At 53.0% G+C, this 16,850-nt stretch overlaps 1 protein-coding gene across 1 annotated transcript in view; it reads right to left on the bottom strand.

Moving 5' to 3' along the window:
• The window catches only part of LOC134742341 (uncharacterized), a 43,210-nt gene that overhangs the window by 12,514 nt on the left and 13,846 nt on the right, over nucleotides 1–16,850 (bottom strand). Inside the window, exons 8-30 of the mRNA XM_063675392.1 lie at nucleotides 14,822–15,066; nucleotides 7,124–7,296; nucleotides 6,985–7,093; nucleotides 6,824–6,936; nucleotides 6,520–6,665; nucleotides 6,224–6,365; nucleotides 6,085–6,193; nucleotides 5,924–6,036; nucleotides 5,620–5,765; nucleotides 5,324–5,465; nucleotides 5,185–5,293; nucleotides 5,024–5,136; nucleotides 4,720–4,865; nucleotides 4,424–4,565; nucleotides 4,285–4,393; nucleotides 4,124–4,236; nucleotides 3,820–3,965; nucleotides 3,524–3,665; nucleotides 3,385–3,493; nucleotides 3,224–3,336; nucleotides 2,920–3,065; nucleotides 2,624–2,765; nucleotides 519–659 (exon numbers count right to left, since the gene is read on the bottom strand). Of these exons, the coding sequence (XP_063531462.1) occupies nucleotides 519–659; nucleotides 2,624–2,765; nucleotides 2,920–3,065; nucleotides 3,224–3,336; nucleotides 3,385–3,493; nucleotides 3,524–3,665; nucleotides 3,820–3,965; nucleotides 4,124–4,236; nucleotides 4,285–4,393; nucleotides 4,424–4,565; nucleotides 4,720–4,865; nucleotides 5,024–5,136; nucleotides 5,185–5,293; nucleotides 5,324–5,465; nucleotides 5,620–5,765; nucleotides 5,924–6,036; nucleotides 6,085–6,193; nucleotides 6,224–6,365; nucleotides 6,520–6,665; nucleotides 6,824–6,936; nucleotides 6,985–7,093; nucleotides 7,124–7,296; nucleotides 14,822–15,066 (3,109 nt within the window). The remainder of the gene's footprint in view (nucleotides 1–518; nucleotides 660–2,623; nucleotides 2,766–2,919; nucleotides 3,066–3,223; nucleotides 3,337–3,384; nucleotides 3,494–3,523; nucleotides 3,666–3,819; nucleotides 3,966–4,123; nucleotides 4,237–4,284; nucleotides 4,394–4,423; nucleotides 4,566–4,719; nucleotides 4,866–5,023; nucleotides 5,137–5,184; nucleotides 5,294–5,323; nucleotides 5,466–5,619; nucleotides 5,766–5,923; nucleotides 6,037–6,084; nucleotides 6,194–6,223; nucleotides 6,366–6,519; nucleotides 6,666–6,823; nucleotides 6,937–6,984; nucleotides 7,094–7,123; nucleotides 7,297–14,821; nucleotides 15,067–16,850) is intronic.

Here is a 16,850-nt window from a genome sequence, read left to right as displayed (position 1 = left end):
GCGGTGCCGTTTTGTCGACACCTCTAAAAACCCGTCAGTGTGCTAGTTTGCCACGTATTAAAACAACTCACCGGACGAGTCCATTGTATTTCTCCGCCCTAAGCTCGTGCAGCCTCAACTCTGACTGCGGTTCGTTGTTGTTCTTTTTGGCGGTGCCGTTTTGTCGACACCTCTAGAGACCCGTCAGTGTGCTAGTTTGCCACGTATTAAAACAACTCACCGGACGAGTCCATTGTATTTCTCCACCCTAAGCTCGTGCAGCCTCAACTCTGACTGCGGTTCGTTGTTGTTCTTCTTGGCGGTGCCGTTTTGTCGACACCTCTAGAGACCCGTCAGTGTGCTAGTTTGCCACGTATTAAAACAACTCACCGGACGAGTCCATTGTATTTCTCCACCCTAAGCTCGTGCAGCCTCAACTCTGACTGCGGTTCGTTGTTGTTCTTCTTGGCGGTGCCGTTTTGTCGACACCTCTAGAGACCCGTCAGTGTGCTAGTTTGCCACGTATTAAAACAACTCACCGGACGAGTCCATTGTATTTCTCCACCCTAAGCTCGTGCAGCCTCAACTCTGACTGCGGTTCGTTGTTGTTCTTCTTGGCGGTGCCGTTTTGCCGACGCCGCTCGCTTCGCTGTTGTTGTACGGACTCTTCTTCTACGCGACTGTAATAAATAGCTCAATTAACATTTTTGTTATTAAACGAAAAATAGATTTGAGAAGTAATACAGTGAGATTTTAGGGATCGAATAACATGATTGTACAAACAGCAACACTCTTAACTGTCCATCGGTGGACTATGCCTTTTGTAATAAGGTTTACGAACTGTCAGTTAGCAGTGTGGGAGATGAGTCAGTAGTTAGTAATGGTACGAAACTAACATGCCAAGGAGGCCTAGCCACGGCCACGATGACTATTGTACATCGACAAACGCTGGCCTAGCTCCCTGTTCAATCACCTTTTGTCTATCTCTATCTATCTTTAAGATTAGACTATGATTTCACAAAAACACTTCCCATACTGTCACGTTGAATTGCGAAACTCGTTCATTGATCTTAGACAACAGTAGTTTATGTTTAAAAAAATAAAAAATAAAGTGTCCACTCGGCAGATATTCTTAGCAAATAAGGTAGTTTTCATTATAAATTTTGTGGTTACATTTGTTTAGGTCTTAAATTGCGCCTATTTTGCGTAATCCGCACTACTCTTGGTATCAACTTTACTAGCAGAAGCATAGCCCTAATGTTGCTTCATACACGATTTCTGGGAGATGACTCACATGAGGTACGCCATCAGGTAGCCGGCGGCCAGCACCACGGCCACGGTGCCCAGCACGGAGGCCAGCGACACGGCCTTCTGCGTGCGCAGCGCCAGCGCCGCGCGCTCCGCCCACTCGCACACGAGCAGCATGGCTGTAGATCCTACTCACATGAGGTACGCCATCAGGTAGCCGGCGGCCAGCACCACGGCCACGGTGCCCAGCACGGAGGCCAGCGACACGGCCTTCTGCGTGCGCAGCGCCAGCGCCGCGCGCTCCGCCCACTCGCACACGAGCAGCATGGCTGTAGATCCTACTCACATGAGGTACGCCATCAGGTAGCCGGCGGCCAGCACCACGGCCACGGTGCCCAGCACGGAGGCCAGCGACACGGCCTTCTGCGTGCGCAGCGCCAGCGCCGCGCGCTCCGCCCACTCGCACACGAGCAGCATGGCTGTAGATCCTACTCACATGAGGTACGCCATCAGGTAGCCGGCGGCCAGCACCACGGCCACGATGCCCAGCACGGAGGCCAGCGACACGGCCTTCTGCGTGCGCAGCGCCAGCGCCGCGCGCTCCGCCCACTCGCACACGAGCAGCATGGCTGTAGATCCTACTCACATGAGGTACGCCATCAGGTAGCCGGCGGCCAGCACCACGGCCACGGTGCCCAGCACGGAGGCCAGCGACACGGCCTTCTGCGTGCGCAGCGCCAGCGCCGCGCGCTCCGCCCACTCGCACACGAGCAGCATGGCTGTAGATCCTACTCACATGAGGTACGCCATCAGGTAGCCGGCGGCCAGCACCACGGCCACGGTGCCCAGCACGGAGGCCAGCGACACGGCCTTCTGCGTGCGCAGCGCCAGCGCCGCGCGCTCCGCCCACTCGCACACGAGCAGCATGGCTGTAGATCCTACTCACATGAGGTACGCCATCAGGTAGCCGGCGGCCAGCACCACGGCCACGGTGCCCAGCACGGAGGCCAGCGACACGGCCTTCTGCGTGCGCAGCGCCAGCGCCGCGCGCTCCGCCCACTCGCACACGAGCAGCATGGCTGTAGATCCTACTCACATGAGGTACGCCATCAGGTAGCCGGCGGCCAGCACCACGGCCACGGTGCCCAGCACGGAGGCCAGCGACACGGCCTTCTGCGTGCGCAGCGCCAGCGCCGCGCGCTCCGCCCACTCGCACACGAGCAGCATGGCTGTAGATCCTACTCACATGAGGTACGCCATCAGGTAGCCGGCGGCCAGCACCACGGCCACGGTGCCCAGCACGGAGGCCAGCGACACGGCCTTCTGCGTGCGCAGCGCCAGCGCCGCGCGCTCCGCCCACTCGCACACGAGCAGCATGGCTGTAGATCCTACTCACATGAGGTACGCCATCAGGTAGCCGGCGGCCAGCACCACGGCCACGGTGCCCAGCACGGAGGCCAGCGACACGGCCTTCTGCGTGCGCAGCGCCAGCGCCGCGCGCTCCGCCCACTCGCACACGAGCAGCATGGCTGTAGATCCTACTCACATGAGGTACGCCATCAGGTAGCCGGCGGCCAGCACCACGGCCACGGTGCCCAGCACGGAGGCCAGCGACACGGCCTTCTGCGTGCGCAGCGCCAGCGCCGCGCGCTCCGCCCACTCGCACACGAGCAGCATGGCTGTAGATCCTACTCACATGAGGTACGCCATCAGGTAGCCGGCGGCCAGCACCACGGCCACGGTGCCCAGCACGGAGGCCAGCGACACGGCCTTCTGCGTGCGCAGCGCCAGCGCCGCGCGCTCCGCCCACTCGCACACGAGCAGCATGGCTGTAGATCCTACTCACATGAGGTACGCCATCAGGTAGCCGGCGGCCAGCACCACGGCCACGGTGCCCAGCACGGAGGCCAGCGACACGGCCTTCTGCGTGCGCAGCGCCAGCGCCGCGCGCTCCGCCCACTCGCACACGAGCAGCATGGCTGTAGATCCTACTCACATGAGGTACGCCATCAGGTAGCCGGCGGCCAGCACCACGGCCACGGTGCCCAGCACGGAGGCCAGCGACACGGCCTTCTGCGTGCGCAGCGCCAGCGCCGCGCGCTCCGCCCACTCGCACACGAGCAGCATGGCTGTAGATCCTACTCACATGAGGTACGCCATCAGGTAGCCGGCGGCCAGCACCACGGCCACGGTGCCCAGCACGGAGGCCAGCGACACGGCCTTCTGCGTGCGCAGCGCCAGCGCCGCGCGCTCCGCCCACTCGCACACGAGCAGCATGGCTGTAGATCCTACTCACATGAGGTACGCCATCAGGTAGCCGGCGGCCAGCACCACGGCCACGGTGCCCAGCACGGAGGCCAGCGACACGGCCTTCTGCGTGCGCAGCGCCAGCGCCGCGCGCTCCGCCCACTCGCACACGAGCAGCATGGCTGTAGATCCTACTCACATGAGGTACGCCATCAGGTAGCCGGCGGCCAGCACCACGGCCACGATGCCCAGCACGGAGGCCAGCGACACGGCCTTCTGCGTGCGCAGCGCCAGCGCCGCGCGCTCCGCCCACTCGCACACGAGCAGCATGGCTGTAGATCCTACTCACATGAGGTACGCCATCAGGTAGCCGGCGGCCAGCACCACGGCCACGGTGCCCAGCACGGAGGCCAGCGACACGGCCTTCTGCGTGCGCAGCGCCAGCGCCGCGCGCTCCGCCCACTCGCACACGAGCAGCATGGCTGTAGATCCTACTCACATGAGGTACGCCATCAGGTAGCCGGCGGCCAGCACCACGGCCACGGTGCCCAGCACGGAGGCCAGCGACACGGCCTTCTGCGTGCGCAGCGCCAGCGCCGCGCGCTCCGCCCACTCGCACACGAGCAGCATGGCTGTAGATCCTACTCACATGAGGTACGCCATCAGGTAGCCGGCGGCCAGCACCACGGCCACGGTGCCCAGCACGGAGGCCAGCGACACGGCCTTCTGCGTGCGCAGCGCCAGCGCCGCGCGCTCCGCCCACTCGCACACGAGCAGCATGGCTGTAGATCCTACTCACATGAGGTACGCCATCAGGTAGCCGGCGGCCAGCACCACGGCCACGGTGCCCAGCACGGAGGCCAGCGACACGGCCTTCTGCGTGCGCAGCGCCAGCGCCGCGCGCTCCGCCCACTCGCACACGAGCAGCATGGCTGTAGATCCTACTCACATGAGGTACGCCATCAGGTAGCCGGCGGCCAGCACCACGGCCACGGTGCCCAGCACGGAGGCCAGCGACACGGCCTTCTGCGTGCGCAGCGCCAGCGCCGCGCGCTCCGCCCACTCGCACACGAGCAGCATGGCTGTAGATCCTACTCACATGAGGTACGCCATCAGGTAGCCGGCGGCCAGCACCACGGCCACGATGCCCAGCACGGAGGCCAGCGACACGGCCTTCTGCGTGCGCAGCGCCAGCGCCGCGCGCTCCGCCCACTCGCACACGAGCAGCATGGCTGTAGATCCTACTCACATGAGGTACGCCATCAGGTAGCCGGCGGCCAGCACCACGGCCACGGTGCCCAGCACGGAGGCCAGCGACACGGCCTTCTGCGTGCGCAGCGCCAGCGCCGCGCGCTCCGCCCACTCGCACACGAGCAGCATGGCTGTAGATCCTACTCACATGAGGTACGCCATCAGGTAGCCGGCGGCCAGCACCACGGCCACGATGCCCAGCACGGAGGCCAGCGACACGGCCTTCTGCGTGCGCAGCGCCAGCGCCGCGCGCTCCGCCCACTCGCACACGAGCAGCATGGCTGTAGATCCTACTCACATGAGGTACGCCATCAGGTAGCCGGCGGCCAGCACCACGGCCACGGTGCCCAGCACGGAGGCCAGCGACACGGCCTTCTGCGTGCGCAGCGCCAGCGCCGCGCGCTCCGCCCACTCGCACACGAGCAGCATGGCTGTAGATCCTACTCACATGAGGTACGCCATCAGGTAGCCGGCGGCCAGCACCACGGCCACGGTGCCCAGCACGGAGGCCAGCGACACGGCCTTCTGCGTGCGCAGCGCCAGCGCCGCGCGCTCCGCCCACTCGCACACGAGCAGCATGGCTGTAGATCCTACTCACATGAGGTACGCCATCAGGTAGCCGGCGGCCAGCACCACGGCCACGGTGCCCAGCACGGAGGCCAGCGACACGGCCTTCTGCGTGCGCAGCGCCAGCGCCGCGCGCTCCGCCCACTCGCACACGAGCAGCATGGCTGTAGATCCTACTCACATGAGGTACGCCATCAGGTAGCCGGCGGCCAGCACCACGGCCACGGTGCCCAGCACGGAGGCCAGCGACACGGCCTTCTGCGTGCGCAGCGCCAGCGCCGCGCGCTCCGCCCACTCGCACACGAGCAGCATGGCTGTAGATCCTACTCACATGAGGTACGCCATCAGGTAGCCGGCGGCCAGCACCACGGCCACGGTGCCCAGCACGGAGGCCAGCGACACGGCCTTCTGCGTGCGCAGCGCCAGCGCCGCGCGCTCCGCCCACTCGCACACGAGCAGCATGGCTGTAGATCCTACTCACATGAGGTACGCCATCAGGTAGCCGGCGGCCAGCACCACGGCCACGGTGCCCAGCACGGAGGCCAGCGACACGGCCTTCTGCGTGCGCAGCGCCAGCGCCGCGCGCTCCGCCCACTCGCACACGAGCAGCATGGCTGTAGATCCTACTCACATGAGGTACGCCATCAGGTAGCCGGCGGCCAGCACCACGGCCACGGTGCCCAGCACGGAGGCCAGCGACACGGCCTTCTGCGTGCGCAGCGCCAGCGCCGCGCGCTCCGCCCACTCGCACACGAGCAGCATGGCTGTAGATCCTACTCACATGAGGTACGCCATCAGGTAGCCGGCGGCCAGCACCACGGCCACGGTGCCCAGCACGGAGGCCAGCGACACGGCCTTCTGCGTGCGCAGCGCCAGCGCCGCGCGCTCCGCCCACTCGCACACGAGCAGCATGGCTGTAGATCCTACTCACATGAGGTACGCCATCAGGTAGCCGGCGGCCAGCACCACGGCCACGGTGCCCAGCACGGAGGCCAGCGACACGGCCTTCTGCGTGCGCAGCGCCAGCGCCGCGCGCTCCGCCCACTCGCACACGAGCAGCATGGCTGTAGATCCTACTCACATGAGGTACGCCATCAGGTAGCCGGCGGCCAGCACCACGGCCACGGTGCCCAGCACGGAGGCCAGCGACACGGCCTTCTGCGTGCGCAGCGCCAGCGCCGCGCGCTCCGCCCACTCGCACACGAGCAGCATGGCTGTAGATCCTACTCACATGAGGTACGCCATCAGGTAGCCGGCGGCCAGCACCACGGCCACGGTGCCCAGCACGGAGGCCAGCGACACGGCCTTCTGCGTGCGCAGCGCCAGCGCCGCGCGCTCCGCCCACTCGCACACGAGCAGCATGGCTGTAGATCCTACTCACATGAGGTACGCCATCAGGTAGCCGGCGGCCAGCACCACGGCCACGGTGCCCAGCACGGAGGCCAGCGACACGGCCTTCTGCGTGCGCAGCGCCAGCGCCGCGCGCTCCGCCCACTCGCACACGAGCAGCATGGCTGTAGATCCTACTCACATGAGGTACGCCATCAGGTAGCCGGCGGCCAGCACCACGGCCACGGTGCCCAGCACGGAGGCCAGCGACACGGCCTTCTGCGTGCGCAGCGCCAGCGCCGCGCGCTCCGCCCACTCGCACACGAGCAGCATGGCTGTAGATCCTACTCACATGAGGTACGCCATCAGGTAGCCGGCGGCCAGCACCACGGCCACGGTGCCCAGCACGGAGGCCAGCGACACGGCCTTCTGCGTGCGCAGCGCCAGCGCCGCGCGCTCCGCCCACTCGCACACGAGCAGCATGGCTGTAGATCCTACTCACATGAGGTACGCCATCAGGTAGCCGGCGGCCAGCACCACGGCCACGGTGCCCAGCACGGAGGCCAGCGACACGGCCTTCTGCGTGCGCAGCGCCAGCGCCGCGCGCTCCGCCCACTCGCACACGAGCAGCATGGCGCGCCACAGCGGACCCCGGGCCGCTTCGTCCAGTAACTCCTATAAGAAAACGTACGTTAAGAAAGCTTCGGAGAAAATCTCACTTCAAAAATTTGCCACACATGTAAGTTAAACTGCGATTAAATTAAAAATACCGGCCCCAAGTGCGAGTCTGACTCGCCCACCGAACGTTCCGTACAAATTTAACTTTTTTTAGGGTTCCGTACCTCAAAAGGAAACAACGGAACCCTTATAGGATCACTCGTGCGTCTGTCTGTCTGTCCGTCTGTCACATACTATTTTCTCAGAAACTTAATTGGTCCAGCCAATTAAGTTGAAATTTGGTACACATATGTAAGTTTGTGACTCAAAGACGGACATGTAACGTAAACAAATGAATTTTTAAAATGGGGGCCACTTTTGGAGGGTAAATGAGAAAATTAAAAAATAAAGTTTTTCAAACTATATCATATGAAAGAGCTCATTGTGAAAATGTCAAATATATTTTCTTATAATTTTAGGATGAACAGAGATAAATGGTCTTGACAGACAAACGGACAACAAAGTGACCCTATAAGTGTTCCGTTTTTACCTTTTTTGGTACGGAAGGCTCCGACGCTCCGATTAGGGAGGAATAGGAAATTTAGAGTGCCCGTGACTGTCATTTATCATTTATTATCATTCATCCTTGCCTGATACACCACATTATTACTACATTTACTACTCTTATCTCGTTGCACTAAGATTCAGTTTAGGACGATGACACTAACCGGAATATGCGCTTTATAAGTGTACGCGCGTGGATATGGCTAGGTTCAGCTCGTAGCCTCTTGGAGCGGGTTCAGCAGCAATAATGTAGACGACGCCTTTCGTTTTAAATACTTTAATTACAAACTAGTACAATTTGTACAGAAATCAGAAAAGGTATAAGTATATATAAAAAGGCACGTATGCGTGCATCTGGTAATGCGGTGAATAGCGAATGCCTTGAGTAGGTGGGGATCGGCTCCTCCGTAGCAACGTCCTGGACCAATCACAGGGGCTTTAGATGTCATGATATCGGCGCTGATTGGCTGCCGATGATGCGATCTCGTACGGTAGGCTGCGTAAGTTGCATTGGGTACGGTCTCCCACATAAGTTGCATTAACATACTCCCGGCCTTGGAAACTGGTGGTTTACAAAACGTGAAGAATAGGTCGGAGATGTAGCTAACAGTCTGGCTGAAGAAGCGGACACAGTTTCGAGAAAGCGCGTCTCACAGTTCCTCCTGAAGGCATCTTTACGTCGGCCACTCTCGAGACGCCGTCCTTGCCTGGATACGTTTTGACGATGCGGCCTAAACTCCCTTTTAGCGGGGGAGTATTGTCTTCCTTTATGACGACAAGCGTGTTTTCTTTAAGGTCGTCAGACTGGAACCTCCATTTCGATCGGGCTTGTAACTCCGTCACGTACTCTCGCGACCAACGACTCCAGAAATGCTGACGAAGCTGTTCGACTCTCTGGTAATGCGTTAACCGATGCTCAGGAACGTCGCTCAGGCTAGCGCACACAGGTGCAGTTAGCGGACGACCAATCAAGAAATGCCCTGGGCTAAGCGGTAAAAAATCGTTGGGGTCGGATGACATAGGAGTAAGTGGTCTAGAATTAAGCAAGGCCTCAATTTCGGTCAAGGTCGTGCCTAATTGCTCAAATGTCAAATGTGCGTTGCCTACAACGCGTCGCAAGTGGTATTTACAACTTTTAATACCTGCCTCGTACATCCCACCGAAATGACTTGCATATGGCGGGTTCATGCGAAATTTAATTTTCTGAGATACGGCGTATTCTTGTATATCGCCAGATATACTTGAAAGAAATTTTTCAAAATCGTTCATTAGTCCGACAAAGTTTTTTCCATTATCGCTTATTATTTCAACGGGTTTACCCCTACGCGATATAAAACGCTTTAATGCTAACAAGTAACCATCAGACGTGAGGTCACCGACCAGTTCTAAATGAATAGCGCGCGTTACTAAACATACGAATAAACAAATATATGATTTTATTAATTTCGCACCCCTTCCTTTGCGATTCAAAATAAGCACTGGACCGCCATAATCTACGCCGCAGTATATGAACGGATACCCTGGTTCCAAGCGTTCGCGAGGCAGATTGCCCATGATAGGTGTCAATGTTTGACCTTGCATCCGTTTGCACGTGACACAATCATGAACGATCTTCCGTGCTAAGTTTCTAGCTCCTACTGGCCACCAGGTTTCCTTTATAGTAAACAACAACAGCTGTGGCGCCGCGTGTAACAGTCGCTTATGTTCGAAACGAAATAATAGCACGGCTAAATAATGTTTACACGAAATTAAAATAGGGTGTTTTTTCTCGTAACTAAACTGGCTAGCATTATCTAAACGGCCGCCTACTCTTAATACGTTGGTATTGTCTAGAAACAAATTTAATTTAGTAAGGCTTGCACCGTGTTTATTTGTTAACAGCTGTTTACGTGATAAGCAATTATGCACATCTCGGTATGACTCATACTGCGCCAGCCTAGCTAGCAACAGAACGGATTCATTCAACTCGTCTACACTTAATGACCCAGTTTTTTTGCTAAGTTTATTGCGCGCATTAAAAATAAATCGCAAAACATAGGCCGCGGCACGCTGTAAACGATTGAATTGAGAAAATCTATGGAAAGGAAAACATCCCTCATTATCACGATTAGGTACACAAAAAAGTGTAACATTCGCCTTTAGCTCGGGTAAATCGTCATTGTTATTATTTTGTAAGTCAGAGTTAGGCTCGAAATTTATATCGTGAAGGAATTCTGGGCCTTGTTCCCAAAATGTAGAAGACCACAACGAATTTAACGGCCGAGATCGGGAAATCAAGTCAGCGGGGTTATTTTCGCTTCTGACGTGATACCAGGGATGATTTTGGGTTAAATCGTGTATTTCGGTGACCCTATTTTGTACAAACGTTTTAAGTAAGTTAGGTGGCGTGCGTAACCAACATAACACAATTGTGGAATCGGACCAAAATACAACTTTGTTTAACCGACTGCGAAGTGAGCTATCTATTTTTGCATACAGTCGTGCCCCTACTAGAGCCGCACATAATTCCAATTTTGGCAGGGTCACCGGTTTTATTGGGGTCACTTTCCCCTTTGCGCATAATAACCTGACTGTGACGCTGTTATCATTATCAATAGCGCGAACATATGCGCACGCTCCATACGCGGTTATAGAACTATCACAAAAAATATGCAACTCTAAATGTTTAGGATTGTCACTTGATACGTAACGCGGAATGCGAATTGATTTTAAATTCGAAAGATCAGCGACAAATCGTGTCCATGCCTTTGCGATGTCGTTTGGGACCGGGGTGTCCCAATCGGCCTTTAACATCCACAACCTCTGTAAAAGTACCTTTGCGATCATAATAGTCGGGCTAAGCAAGCCGAGAGGGTCGTATACTTGAGACGAAACCGATAAGATAATGCGCTTTGTTATCGGCTTAGAATTTATTTCAAATCTAGTGTTATAAAACAATTCATCAGAACGGTTATACCATCCTAACCCTAATGTTTTATTTTGTACGTTTTCACCTAATGATAACTCTTTGGACGAGTCCATCGATTCGGTAAATTCATCAAAATCGAAATTAAAAATCCATTTACGCAATGGAAAGCAACCCGATTGCAAGACCTTGTCGACCTTTGAACAAATTTGTTTTAATTTATCCTGGCTAGGGTTGCCACAAATAAGATCATCAACGTAAAAATCATCATTAATTACGCTGGCTATTTCAGGGTCATCACACTCTAGCGCTAACTGCTTAAGGCACCTACAACTTAAAAACGGGGCGGAATTCGTGCCATAAGTCACAGTTTTTAATTTATATACTTGTAGGGGGTCAGACGGATTTTCCCGCCAAAGAATTAATTGCAAGTCGCGTTGCTTCTCGTCGACCAGTACTTGGCGGTACATTTTTTCGATATCCGCACACGCCACGTACTTGTTTTCCCTAAAGCGCAATAGTATGGATAGCAAATCACCCTGTATCGCGGGGCCTACAAATTGCAAATCATTAAGTGAATATCCCGACGTAGAAGCACAGCTGCAGTCGAACACGACCCTTAAGCGTGTAGTTTTGGCGTGTTCACGAAACACGCCATGATGTGGCGTAAAGTAGTGTGGCGTACCATACGAATCTACTGGCGCCATGTGACCTAAGTCGCAATATTCCTTAATAAAGTCGCTATACATTTTTTTATAATTCGGATAACGTTCTAACCGTCTCTCTAGTGCGAGGAATCTATGTTCGGCTTGTTTGCGCGTATCGCCTAAAATCTCAGGTGACTGTTTGAACGGAATGCATACACAGAACCTACCGTCGTCAAGCCGTTTTGTGGTTTGCATGAACAAATCCTCACAAATACGTTCATCCTCACTGCGCGATTCGTTAACCCGTTGACTTATCGGCGCGTCTTCGAGTTCCCAAAATTTACGTAACTGCTCGTCTATGGAACCTTGCTTGTCTATAGTTTGCATAAAATTACATACAACGTTAGTGCTCGTTGTATTTTTGCGCGTATTATATGAATTGCATGTACGCCCGGATACGAACCAGCCAAAATACGAATTTTGCATCACCGCTCCGTTACCTAGGCGAATAATACCTTCTTGAACCACGTCCCAATATCTATCTGCCCCTATTATTAGGTCTATCGGTTTTTTTTCATAAAATTTGGGATCCGCGAGTACGATTCCGTCCGGTATAACGAATTGTTCTTTGCGCATATTAAGGTATGGCCGCGGGGGGGTTACGCGTGGTAATACTAAACACTTAATGCGCGTAGAATAAGTGCTAGTTAAGGATTTAATGCCAATTTCACAAAAATGCGTGTCCTGTGAGACTGGCACCTCCCCGACGCCATATAAGCTTCGTGTGGACTGTATAACGCGCGTATTTAATTTATCGCATAATGATTCAGATATAATGCACCGTTCGCTTCCATTGTCGAGAAGCGCGCATGCCTTCGTAATTTTACCTAAATCATCGACTATTTCAATGATAGCGGTTGTCAACAAAACCGGTTCATCGAAATCATCGAATGATGCCTGTGCGCATTGGACATCTAACTTAGACACCTGACCGTTGTCAATGTGTGCGTGATTCGTTATAGAATAATTGCTAGATTTAGCAGTGGAAGTATGGGGCTCATTAGGTTTATTTTGGCTCGCATTCGACGTGCCGGAGCAACTATTTGTACTGATAGCATTAACTTCATCGCGATGAATAACTGAGTTATGTTTTTTGTCGCATTTCCTACAAGGCCCATACCTACACACATCAGCTGTATGACCAGTTCGCAGACAGTTTTCACAAAGGTTTTTATCGTGTACTAATTGCAATCGATCCTGCATTTTCAAATCCAGAAACGCCTGGCATGAATATAAAGGATGCTTCTCACTGCACATCGGACATAATTTAAATTGTTTTTTGAAAGGTGTTTTCACTTGCGGTTTTTCCGTCACGACATTGCAGTGCAACTTTGGTGTATAATTACTGTTAGTATACTTTTTAGTGTCCTGCGAATTGGCCTTACTGTGCGTTACGATTAAAGTTTCAAGCATGTCTGCCCTGCCTCTTAAAAATGTTAGTAAATCGTCAATAGTTAATTTTGACTCAGTTGAATCTGCCGACAAAGAACCTTTGTGCTGCTCCCACTCTCGTTCTGTGGTGGAATCTAATTTAGAAACGATCATATAAATAAGTAATGTGTCCCACGAGTCTACAGGCTCCTTTAGGGCTTTGAGAGCGCGTATATTTTTTAACACGTTATCTATTAGTTTCCTTAGCAACACCGGTGATTCCTTTTGCAGCGTTTGCATTGAAAATAAGGCCTTTACATGATTATGAACAAGTAAGCGGCTATTATTATATCTATTCAATAACAACTCCCATGCGATATTGTAATTGTCGGTTGAAAATTCAAGTGAGTCTATAACTAATTGCGCGCTTCCTGTAAGTGACGATTTGAGATAGTGAAATTTTTGAATGTCTGAAATTTCTCGCGAGCTGTGTACCAATGACGAAAATGTATCTCGAAAGGCAATCCAGTGCTCATGTGAACCGTCAAAGCTAGGCAACGAAATGGTAGGTAATTTAACCGATTTTAATGCAATCGCCGATTTTTGGGTATCGATTTTAACCTCGTCCTTTACCAAACTTTCAGCATGGGCCAATATACTATAATACTCGGCTTCAAACTCGTCTCGCGCGTCGAGTTGAGCGTCCAAATCTGTTTCGGGAAGTGCATCTTCGATTTGTGACTGAATAAAATTAAATTCGGTATATAAACCCGTAGCGCCTTGTGTACGGAGCCTAACTTCGGCCATTTGATTAATGGATAAACCTTGGTCGAACGTTTCTATATATTTAATGAATTTTGTGAGTCTACCTTTAACAGAACCTCTCTTTTTAATAAGATCTTTTAACACCTTATCTTCCGCCATGTCGGTAGGATGTAAGAAGCGAGGTACTTACAGTTATCCGGATTAGGTACTTATCGCTCCCTGCAACTGCCAACGATGCAGCTGCCGGCCTGGCGACCTTTGCGTGTAGGCAGATCACAAAGACGGCACGTTACAACCACTGGAATTTAAATATGAACACGTTTATCACAACTGAAATGAGACAGGGCCGCTATTCTTGATTGGTTCGCCTTACCAAAGCACTGAGTAGCTGCCGATGGCTATCTTTGCCGATTGCGTTACTCTTGCCAAGTATCCTTTGTAGCCACGTCGCTGGTTGCATCCGAGGTCGAAGGTCCAAACTTTATGTACGCGCGTGGATATGGCTAGGTTCAGCTCGTAGCCTCTTGGAGCGGGTTCAGCAGCAATAATGTAGACGACGCCTTTCGTTTTAAATACTTTAATTACAAACTAGTACAATTTGTACAGAAATCAGAAAAGGTATAAGTATATATAAAAAGGCACGTATGCGTGCATCTGGTAATGCGGTGAATAGCGAATGCCTTGAGTAGGTGGGGATCGGCTCCTCCGTAGCAACGTCCTGGACCAATCACAGGGGCTTTAGATGTCATGATATCGGCGCTGATTGGCTGCCGATGATGCGATCTCGTACGGTAGGCTGCGTAAGTTGCATTGGGTACGGTCTCCCACATAAGTTGCATTAACAATAAGTTATCACTTCCGTAGGCAACAGTCTCTAGACCAACTGTTCCAACGCCCGTTTCGTATAGTTCAGCCTTCACGTAATTACTACTCTTATCTCGTTGCACTAAGGTTCAGTTTAGAATGATGATACTCATACTGATATATTTATTGCATCCATGGTAGGTACACAGGTGTTACATAATAGTTGGTCTCACATGGGCCCTGGCAGGGCACGGAATATACTTAAATCTAGAGATCGTATGTATGTACAATGATTATCAATATTCATGCTTAAAAATTATTACAGTTTATGTCAAATATCAATAAATTATTTTAATAAAAATTAAAATTAAACATTAAAACATCAAAAATTAAAATTTAAAAATTAAAGATTAAAAATTGAGCTGACCTGAACATGCGCTTCATAAGCCATCACTTCACTAGGCTTCAACAGTCTCTTGACCAACTGTTCCAACGCTCGTTTCGTATCATTCAGCCTCGCCTGATACACCACATTGGTTGGTTCGCTGAAGTCGTCACAGTGCCCGTTGGAGCACACGGGCCAGGTCTCGTTGAGCCATTCGTATTCAATGCGAGTGGCTTCGCGTCGCCATAGAATGGCTACTCGATGCTCCATTTGGGATGTGTCGCTGCCTGAAATACATATATATCACAATACTACATGTAGGTAAGCATAATCAATGAGTTATAAACATAAGTATGTGGGTAGGCCGCTCGCGCTTGACCATGTTTTTAGTTAAGAATACACCGCCATTGAAGTAACATCGTGTTTCGTTATATCGCCCTTTACGTACATTTCATTTGGCGCAGTCGCGAACCTACAAGTCATTTTGTGAAGTGGATATATAGTGCAAGTGAAAGATTATGTCTGTGGGAAAATTAAAAGCATTCGACATTAATGAAGGAAAGTGGTCAACATATTGTGAGATCGTGGAACAATACTTTATAGCAAATGGTGTAGATGACGCGAAGAAGGTCCCTACACTGATAGCATGTGTAGGCACTGCCACATACGAACTAATGGTAGATCTTTGCAGTCCAAAGAAACCTAAGGACCTTAAATTCAACGACTTGATCGCGGTAGTCGCGTCGCACATTCAGCCGAAGCCATCTTATCTCGCCGAGCGGTACAAGTTTCGCATAACAAAACAAACCGAAGGTGAATCGGTTGCCCAGTTTGCCGCCTCGTTAAAGCACCTAGCAACAACGTGCGATTTCAAAACTACTTTAGATGATAACCTGAGGGACCAGTTCATATGTGGCCTAAAAGACGAAACAACTCGTCAACGTTTGTTTTGTGAAGAAAACGACTTAGACTTTAAAAAGGCCTACAAAATGGCGGTATCGTTGGAGGCCGCTGCCAAAAACGCCGCAAATGTTGTAGGCAAAAAACCGTCTAGCTTTAAAGAACACGACCTTCATGCGGTATATGCGGCGCCGGCGCCGGGACACGGGCGCGGCACCAGCAGCGGCGCGCGCTTCGCTCGGCGGGGCGGCGCGGCGGCCGCCACGGCCGGCCGGGGGCGCGGCGCGGGCGCTGCGGGCGCTGCGGCGCGGCCGACCCGGAGCTCGTGGGGCCCACGACAACCACGGCAACAGTGTGGCTGTTGTGGTGACCAAGGTCACGACCAAACCATATGCAAGTTCAAGGAGTACGTTTGTAAAATATGTTTAAAAAAAGGCCATATAAAAAGAGTGTGTCCCAACATTCGTGAGATGAATTATACTACGAACACCGACACAGCAAATGCTTGGGGACAAGATAACGGCACATATAGCAATCCAGATGAGGACTGGGAGCCTGGCCAGACTGGCGACTTCGAGGGCCTGTACCATGTGGAACTGACAGGACGGGAGCCGGTAATCGCCGAGGTCATTGTCGACGGGAAGAAGCTGCACATGCATGTTGACACGGGTTCGCCGGTTGCTTGTATTAACGAAAATATGTACAAAAAATTGTTCGGACGCCACACATTACATAAAGACGATTCAAAATTACGAGGATACAATCGTGTACTAATCCAGTCTCTCGGTTTCATACGTGTAAACGTTGAGTATTTAAATACGAGACAAGAACTAAACCTACATATCATCGTGAACGGCGGGGTGCCGTTACTAGGTCGGGAGTGGATCAAACCGTTAGGCATGAACATCATCGTCACAGACTCAGTGTTAAAAATCGACAAAAGTAATAACAAGTGCAGTGAAGTGTTAGATACGTCAGCATTGATGCGCGAACATCCCCGCGTATTCAACGAGTCCCTGGGAAGGCATGTGAGCGCGCGCGCGATGCTGCGCGTGCGACCGGACGCGCAGCCCGTGTTCCGACGCGCGCGCCCGCTACCGCTAGCACTGCGCGCGCCCGTCGACGCCGAACTCGAACGCATGGAGCGAGCAGGTATAATTACGCCGATTCC

The sequence above is a fragment of the Cydia strobilella genome, chromosome 6, assembly GCF_947568885.1.
Source record: "Cydia strobilella chromosome 6, ilCydStro3.1, whole genome shotgun sequence".
Taxonomy (NCBI): Eukaryota; Metazoa; Arthropoda; class Insecta; order Lepidoptera; family Tortricidae; genus Cydia; species Cydia strobilella.
This window is presented reverse-complemented; position numbering and strand designations above follow the sequence as displayed.